General features: G+C 45.6%; 1 protein-coding gene across 1 annotated transcript; it reads left to right on the top strand.

Moving 5' to 3' along the window:
* Positions 1–6,550: 6,550 nt before the first annotated feature.
* NDUFB4 (NADH:ubiquinone oxidoreductase subunit B4) lies at positions 6,551–8,908 on the top strand. Its single transcript, XM_065742107.1, has 3 exons — positions 6,551–6,787; positions 7,020–7,166; positions 8,747–8,908. The coding sequence occupies exons 1-3, from the start codon at positions 6,587–6,589 to the stop codon at positions 8,804–8,806; spliced, it is 408 nt and encodes a 135-aa protein (XP_065598179.1). The 5' UTR covers positions 6,551–6,586; the 3' UTR covers positions 8,807–8,908.

Raw genomic sequence — 8,908 nt, forward strand, 5'->3', positions numbered from 1 at the left:
ATCCAATGGCTTTCTGGACCAGAATCACTTAATGCAGAGCTCTCCTTTGCTGTCAACAAGGCCAAGTTTTCACCTATGAGTCTGGGCAGAACATACAGGAGGATCCCTCAGCTAAATAAGGACTTTAACATTTGGCTCTGAGACATGAGAGCCTCAGCATTCTGGAACACACTGGATTCTCTGGGGATTGGGGAAGGGGAAGCTTCACCTTATTTTAGTCCTTTCAAAGTAAAGGTGGTGAGGCTCAATTAGACCCATCCCAGAACCTGTGGCAGGCCCTCTAGGAGATGGCTCACAGCCTCTTAGACAGATTTTAGGATAAGAGCACTCAAGATCTTGAGCTCCCTCTATCATGTCAGATAGAAGCAGCTGAAGTTCACAGTGGACATCTCTGGGTTTCAAACTGAGGGAGATCTACCACTTCTTTTGTGGACAGAGCAAAACATCTGGGCAGAAATGGGAAAAAAATATCAGCGATATGTGTAAAGAGCAGCAGGTCAGAAAAGATTCCTTACTAAACATTGTGTGAGACTTCCTGCAATGCTTGCCTTTCCTCTCCTGGGAGACCACTTTTTTTATTTTTACTTGCACACAGTCCCTGCAGTTATTAGATTGAGCCCTGCTTTCCAAGTGACAGTACAGTCAGCAGGCAGTGAGAATGTGCTGCTCCACAGGGATTGTGAGCTAGGGCAACTGCAAGTCAGGCAGTGCAGGGACCTCCCTGACCATGACATAGCCCCACAGTACCCAGACAAGGTGAGCAAGGCAAGTCCAGTGACAATAATCATCATCAACCATAGTATGGTGATTTTCAGGCTAGTCCAAAGTAGTGAGGATGGTGTGAGGTCAAGCCAGGACCTCAGGCCACTGAAGTCTAGAAGTAATGTTATCCCCTGGCTGGTTAAGTACTTCTAAAAAATGCAGACTTAGCTAATAATAGGACTTATCTTTAAACATTCAACTTTTTAATTACCAGGATACCTTATCCTAAGATCTCTTTCTTACCCACTCTTGTTTTCCTTCAGTGCTATGTGACTACTAACAACTTCCCCTAAGAGGATTTGGAAGCAGAGAGAGAACTATGAAAATGAATTTTAGTATGAGATGCTATAGTCAATGTCCTGCAAGCAAGTGGGGAAGAGACAGTCACTACCAGATTCTCTTTCTTCCACCAGAGCTTCACAAGGCAGCACCAGCTCCCCAGCTTGGGCTGGGCAGCTCAGCCACGACTATAATTCAGGGTAAGTAAAAAGTATTATTTCAGAAGGAACAGCTGAAATAGCAGAGGGCTTCTTGTGACCATCTCTGGACAAGCCCAGGTGAGGCAGAAATGGTTTGTTTTATGCTCTCTCTCATTATTCCTGGCACTTTATGACTCATTAAGTGTCCTAGTTTTGTGACTAACTCCTGCTGAGCTCAACGCTTGATATATATTTATGGGTGGCCTGTTGGCTGTAATAACAACTGAACTATTCATAATTCCCCTAATCATGTTAACTCCTTCCTTTGTGTGCCAGGTTTCCCTTAAACAATGGTAAGATAAAGACACTAGGGACCTTGGTTCTTAACACAGAATGAATTACCTTTATCTGAACAATTTATTAATAAAGCTTTTTACAAGAAAGGGAGGAAGGAGGACATGGGAAACTACAGGACAGTGAGCTTCACCTCTATGCCTAGGAAGATCATGGAACACATCCTCCTGGAAGACATGTTAAGGAACGTGAAGGATAAGTGGGTGACCTGAGACAGTCAGCATGGCTTCACTGAGGAAAGGTCGAGCCTGCCCAATCTGGTGGCCTTCTATGATGCATCAGTGGATAAAGGGAAAACAACTGATGTAATTTAGCTGGACTTCTGCAAGGCCTTTGACACGGTCCCCCATCACATTCTTATCTCTGAACTGGAGAGATATGAAGAGTGGATTATTCAGTGGATAAGGAATTGGTTGGAAGGCAGCAGTCAGTGGGTTGTGGTCAATGGCTCTATGTTCAAGTGGAGACTGGAAACAAGAGGTATCCCTCAGGGGTCTGTTTTGGGACAGGTACTCTTTAACATCTTTATCAATGAAATGACAGCCCAGTTCTGGACTCTCCAGTACAAAAAAGAAAGGGATCTCCTTGAAAGAGTCCAGAAGAGGGCCATGAAGATAATAAAGGTCCTGGAACACCTCTCTTATGTGGAATGGCTGAGAGACCTGGGTCTGTTCAGCCTTGGGAAAAGAAGACTCAGAGAGGAGTCTTCATCCATGTCTATAAATATTTAAGCAGTGGGAGGCAAAGGGACAAAGCTGGACTCTTCTCAGCAGTGTGTGGTGACAGGATGAGGGGAAATGTCCACAAACTGAAGCATAGGAAGTTCCGCACAAATGTGCATAAGAACTTCTTCACAGTGCAGTGATGGAGCACTGGCACAGGCTGCACAGAGAGGTGGTGGAGTCTCCTTCTCTGGAGGCATTCAAGACCTGCCTGTGCAATCTGGTCTAGGGAACTGCTCTGGCAGGGGGTTGGACTCAGTGATCTCTAAAGGTCCCTTCCAACCCCTACAATTCTGTGATTCTGTGATGATGATGGGATTGAGTGTACACTCAGCAAGTTTGCTGATGACACCAAGCTGAGCAGTGCGTTGACAAAACAGAAGGAAGAGATGCCATCCAGAGGGACCTTGGTAAACTCAAAAGGTGGGCCCTTGTGAACTTAGTGAGATTAAATAAAGCAAAGAGCAAGGCTCTGCACTTGGGTCAAGGTAATCTCAGATACGTATACAAACTGGGAGAAGGACTCCTTGAAAGTAGCCCTGCTAAGAAGGACATAGGGGTCTTGGTTGATGAAAAAATGAACATGAGCCAGCAGTGTGCTCTTGCAGCTTGGAAGGCCAATGGTATTCTGGGCTCCAACCGGGGTGGCCAGCAGGGACAGGGAGGTGACTGTCCCTCTGTACTCTGCCCTCATGGGGCCCCATGTGAAGTATTGCATCCAAGTCTGGGGCCCCAACATAAGAAAGTTATGGAGTTGTTGGAGAGGATCCAGAGGAAGACCACAAAGATGATCAAAGGGGTGGAGCACCTCTCCTATGAACATAGGCTGAAGAAACTGGGCTTGTCCAGCCTAGAAGAGAGAAGGCTGTGGGGAGACCTCATTGCAACCTTCCAATATTTAAAAGGAATTTATAAACATGAAGGAAATCAACTTCTTGAAGGGAGATTTATATCAGATGTCAGAGGAAAGGTTTTTACTGAGAGAGTGGTGAGGTGCTGGGACAGCCTGCCCAGAGAGGTTGTGGATGCCCCATACCTGGAGGTGTTTAAGGCCAAGTTGGATGGGGCCCTGTACAATCTGATCTAGCAGTTGATCTAGTGGCTAGCAACCCTGCCCATGGCAGGAGGTTTGGAACTTGATGATCCTTGAGGTCCCTTCTAACCCAAGCCATTCTATGATTCTATGCTTCTCTGATAGCTATATACTGCAATTAGACACACTTGTTCTGAGCCTAAACAAACCATGCCGTGTCCCAACATGTTTTATATTGCTCCCCTTCTGAATCAAGCACTCTTTTAAAAAGTCCATGTAGATGGATGACTAATATTGATTTCACTCAGAAGGCTGGCAGCAGACACATCAGTATTCATTCCCTTGAATGGAATGGGAATTGGAACCAAATGACTCTTCCTGTTTATTACAGGTAGGAATTAGAAGTAAAGAACCACTGCTTGTGAATGTTCCTGTGATATAAATGACCTTGTTAGCTTCTGCCCTTTTTTTTCAGCTTGCTTTCTTTGCAAAAGGTCAGCGACAATATAGAACACAGCTGAGCAGCATGCTGATCCAATCTGACAACTAATGCAAACAGAACAACCACAAGCAGTCCACAGAAGCTTGACAGACACAAGTATTTTTGAGATAACTGCACATTTAACCTGTGTCTTCTAAAAGCATTCTGCACAGTCGCCTCAAATGTAGGCAGACAGATCTGTGTCTTGGCTTAACTTTCCTTTCATTAATTTGAAACACAGAGCCACTTAGTTTGCCCACTCTGAAAAGTGGCTGCTTTTGTGTTATCAGTTGAACAAAACTAGTCTGTTTTGGAACATAACTGAAAAATCACCACCAGACTCACACAAGTCTAAAATGAAGATTATCTTGGGTTTCTTTAAAGCTGAGCTTGAGCCAGTGTCTGCCACAGAAGTATGACCAATTTCAGATTTTTGTCCGGGACGAGAAAACTCTCAGAATTCGGCAATGTGCAGAAGTAAAGATGCAAGAAAGGTTTATATGAGGTCCAGCTGGGATAGAGTTAATGTTCTTAGCAGCAGCTCCCACTATACTGTATTTTGCATTTGTAGCTAAAACAATGCTGTTGGCACACCTGTGTTCTGGCTACCGCTAAGTAGAGCTTGCACAGATTGGAGGCTTCTCTTCAACATCCTTCCTCTTCCCCCAAAGGCCAGTAGACTGGTCAACCAGGCCAGGAGCTGGTCAAGAAGCTGGGAAGGGACAGCCAGGACAGCCGACCCCAGCTAACCAAAGGTCCCACACAAGGGATATGACATCATGTTCATCAATAAAAGCCAAGGGAGATAGGGAGGAAAAGTAACTTTGTGGCTTCTCAAGCAACTGCTGTGTGCACTGAGGCCTTGCTTCCCGGGATGTGATCGTACATTTGCCTGATGATGAGAAGTAGAGAATGAAATCCACTTTTTGTTCTGCTCCTGTGCAAAGCTTTTGCTGTTTTTATTAAATTGCGTTTATTTCAACTTGTGCACTTTTCCACCTTATTTTCTCCCCCTGTTCTGCGGAGGAGAAGGAGAGAGAGGTCAGCAGGGTGAGTGTCTGACAGCCAGTCAAGGTCAGCACACCACAGTGCTCTGGACAAAGATTAATTTTCCTGACTGCTTTGCTCCATTTTGATTACTGCTGTTCATAAAGAAAACAGATGATGTAAATTTCAAAGGCACTTTCATATAAGAACTGTAAATTTGATTCCATACTGCCAACTTCAAATGTTCAATAACCAACGGTTCTTATTAAAAAAAAAAGAAAAAAGAAAACACCTGGGATCTTGCCTTTCAGTCCTTGAAGTTTGAGCCTATTATGATTTAGTTTTATGACTAGCATATTCTCCTTTAAGCCTGTGTTGCCCTCATGAGAGAGGCCCCATGCTTACTGGTGCCTATTTGCCATTGTTTGACTTAGGTCAACACTAGCTACGGGCAATCAAGAAGGAGAGTCAAATGAGCTTCCTGATCTGACTGCCAAAGTAAGGATAATTTGTCCATTCTTGCACTGTGTTTTAAATCTGCCATAAGGTGTCCCAGAATAAGTAGATGAAGCAAGAAGCCTGCACAGGAGTCCAGTTTGCCACCACAGATTTATCACTAAGTTCAGCAGTTCTATCGGCAGGAAAAACAACACAACCAATGATTTCTTTCAAGGTCTTTAACTGTGGCAGTGGTTTTATTTGTTTGCTTGTTTGTTTGTCTTGCATTTTTAATGCAATTTTTAGACCCTTTTTCTTTGTTTCTGAAGCTTTTGCTGAAGGATGATGGTATTCTGAAGTTAGTGGCATGGCTGTTATTAAACAAAGAAAATGCAAAAAATCACCTCTCTTTCACCTCTGCAACAAAGTGCAGCGCACAGCATTGAGCTGAAAGGCTGAGGGGTTGGGGGTGTTGAGCCTGGAGATGGGAAGGCTCTGGGGAGATCTCATTGTGGTCCTCCACTACTTAAAGGGAGCTGATAAACAGGAGAGAGAATGACTTTTGATATGGGTACAGTGACAGGACAAGGGGGAATGGTTTTCCTCTAGAAGAGGGGAAATTTAGGTTAGATTTTTCCAACTCGTAGGATAATGAGGCTCTGGCACTGCTGCCCAGAGAACTGGAGGTGCCTAAGGCCATCACTGGGGCTATAAGCACCTGGACTATGGGATGTGCCCCTGCCCATGAAAAGGATGGGGCTGGCGAGGCTTTAAAGTCCCTTTTATCCCAAATCAGTTTGGGATTCTATATTGACACTGCTCTGGATCCACTTAGTATCTGGTGGTTTGTGGGACAAATTTTGGGAAATTTTGCCATGTATGAATTGTGCAATACTAATGTTGCCAAGTGCTGGATCCCATTTGGTTGCAGGACACTAAGATTATGGGATGCTGTAATCCCACGTCAGCAGTGCTGGCTGAGTTGCTTACACCTGCACTTGGGTAGCACATCGGTTTTTGTGAGAAGCGAAGAGCACTTCGGGTAGAAACTGCTGCCTTAAGCCGTTCGTTTTGGAGAGTTATCTTTGAAATGTAAGTACTGTCCTAGTGCTTTTTATGAATCGATTGTTAAGTTCCATGCTAAAGCAAGTTAGAACTTCACTGTCAGAGTGACGCAGCACTGGAACAGAGAGGTAGTTGAGTCTCCTCTGGAGAGACTCAAGAACCACCTGGATGCCCTCCAGTACAACGGACTGTAGGGAACCTGCTTACGCACCCGGCGCTACAGCCGTCAGGCGGCGGCAGGGAGCGCGCAGCCCCCGGCACCCCACGGTCCCGCCCGCCTCTGTGTGGCGCCTGCGCGGTGCCCGCCCAGCCCGGGCCGCGCAAGATGGCGCCCAAAGCGGGTCGCACGGCGGCCGATGAGTACCGGCCCAACCGCTACGTTTCGTTGCCGGCCGAGCTCGACCCTGCCACCTACGAAGCGTCGCCGGAGAAGCGCCGTGCCGAGGCCGAGCGCTTGGCCATCCGCGCCCGGCTCAAGCGGCAGTACCTGCTGCAGCTGAACAACCCGAAGCCGCCGGCCATCATCGTGAGTGGGCAGGGGGCGCGGTGGGGGGGTGGCCCGCGGCGGAGCCCGGACCCGTCCTGGGCTCTCGTGGGCGGTACCGTGCTGCCCTCCTGTCCCTGTGACCTTGGTGCCTGCTTCTCCTGGCCTGGGCTTTATGGGTCTAGATGGCGCTGTGTGGGCTGCCTTTGCGGGGGTTGGGTCCTACTGGGCCCCTGTGGTTTGTTGGGGGCTCACGGTTTTCTTGCCGCCTCAGGAAGATCCTGCCTTGCTCCGCTGGGACTTCGCCAGGATGCACAACGTGTACCCCACTTTCCGCCCGACTCCCAAGACGTCCTTCCTAGGAGCTGTGTTTGCCATAGGCCCTATCCTCTTCTGGATGGCTGTCTTTAAAACTGAGAGGGTGAGTGTCATTGAGCACCAGGTTCCCCTGGTGGAGCTGCCTAGTGACTTATTTCCCTTTGCACAGAAGAATGCCTAACGCTACTAAAGTATTAAGGGAAGGAAGGTTAATTAGTGTGAACCTGCTATTTCAAGGTCACATCTGGATGCAGTGTCAAGAGGCCTGTATTGCATCTGCTGATACAGCCAGTCACAATTTCTCTGATAAGACATTTTGCTATAATAAAGCTTTCCATATCACCAACTCTGTAAATTAATGCTAAGAGAGTACAGTCTTCAGCTGTTGACGTGCTAGAGCATATGTTACCTAAAGTAAAAAAGTAGGGAGCTGATGGGTGACAGCCCTAGGAAGGTCTCTGAATTGGTTGACCTCTTCTCCATTCTCATGAAGCAGATAAGCTGATAACAGTGTCTGATCTCACCTGGATTTTATATCTTTTGGAAGGATTAACGTGCTTCTGTTGTAAATCCTGAAATGAGGTTTCAGAATCTGAGCAGCAGCAGCTCTTTCTGAAAGTACTCAGCTATATACGTTGGAGCATGCTGGGTGACTGCCAGTCAGTGACTGGTTTTATTTCCCTTATTTCCCTCTTTTTTTTTTTTTTTCTTTCAGAAAAATAGCAATTTTGGATCAAATCTTAAACCAGGAAACACGAACATCAGTACTGTTCGGAATAATATTTTCTAGGAGAAATCTGAAGTGACGAGCACTAACAAACTTACCAAGCATGCTGATACAAATATTGTTGGACCTTCAATATTTCTGTAGTTCTTTGTCTTGATTTGTTTCATATGCTGAACCATACTTGGGCTTAGCCACAAAGTGGAGATTAGCATGTGAGCACTTGAAAATAAACCTGAATGAGTGACATCCCTGACATACTTGACAAGGAATACTGAAGCTGAAATGTTTGATGCAATTTCTAGAACAGTGTGGTTTTTCAGTTCCCTTACTGATGTTTAGAGCTCTAATTTCCAGTGGTTTATAAAGCACGATAATTGTCAAGCTTCTCTCTGAGGAATGATTGTTGTGTGTCTGGGAAGCTAAAGAGAGACTTTTAAGCCTTAAGTGATTCTTCTATATTTGTCCAGCAGAAAGAGTCAGGGCTACAGTTTCTGTGTGCTGTAGCTGTACATCTCTGTGGAGTGGTAGATGACTGTAGGGTGAGATGTAAATGAGCTGAAAGTGAGCGCAGAGACATTCAGGCAAGTTGCTAAGAAGTTTTACCGTACCTAGATCTTTAGGTTATTCAGCCAAAAGGAGGAGGTATCAAGTAAATGCATAAAATAACTTGAACACAGCTGGTTTGGTGAAAAATTCACCGCAGCAGTTAGTCTGTGCTTAGCTGAGAGAGACAACTGGTGTGCAGAGGTCAGTGTGAGCAACTTCCCTTATACGTAGGTGAAAGTAAATGCCTTATTTGTTCTTACTTCTTACCTGTAACTGTTTGCAGAGTTTGTGCTTGTGTGGTGCTTTCCTCCTATACTCTGCGCTGACATTTTAGAATTGCTTTTCTCTCACCCCAGCCTGACTGAAAGTTTTTCTCTGATAGAGTAATGATGAATGTTCTCTCTTCACAGGATTATAAAGAGAAGCTTATCCGGGAAGGTAAATACGAGCGCCCGTTCAGTGTTTTTTAAGTTGCTGGAATCACAGGGATGCTGCTCTTGAGACAGAAGTAAATAAGATGTATTGTATGCTGATGTTTCTCCTTCAGAAGAATAAATCTTAATTGCTCCTTG

Source organism: Cyrtonyx montezumae, unplaced genomic scaffold (assembly GCF_038088225.1).
Source record: "Cyrtonyx montezumae isolate F1298 unplaced genomic scaffold, pur_monq_1.0 scaffold_3, whole genome shotgun sequence".
Classification (NCBI taxonomy): Eukaryota; Metazoa; Chordata; class Aves; order Galliformes; family Odontophoridae; genus Cyrtonyx; species Cyrtonyx montezumae.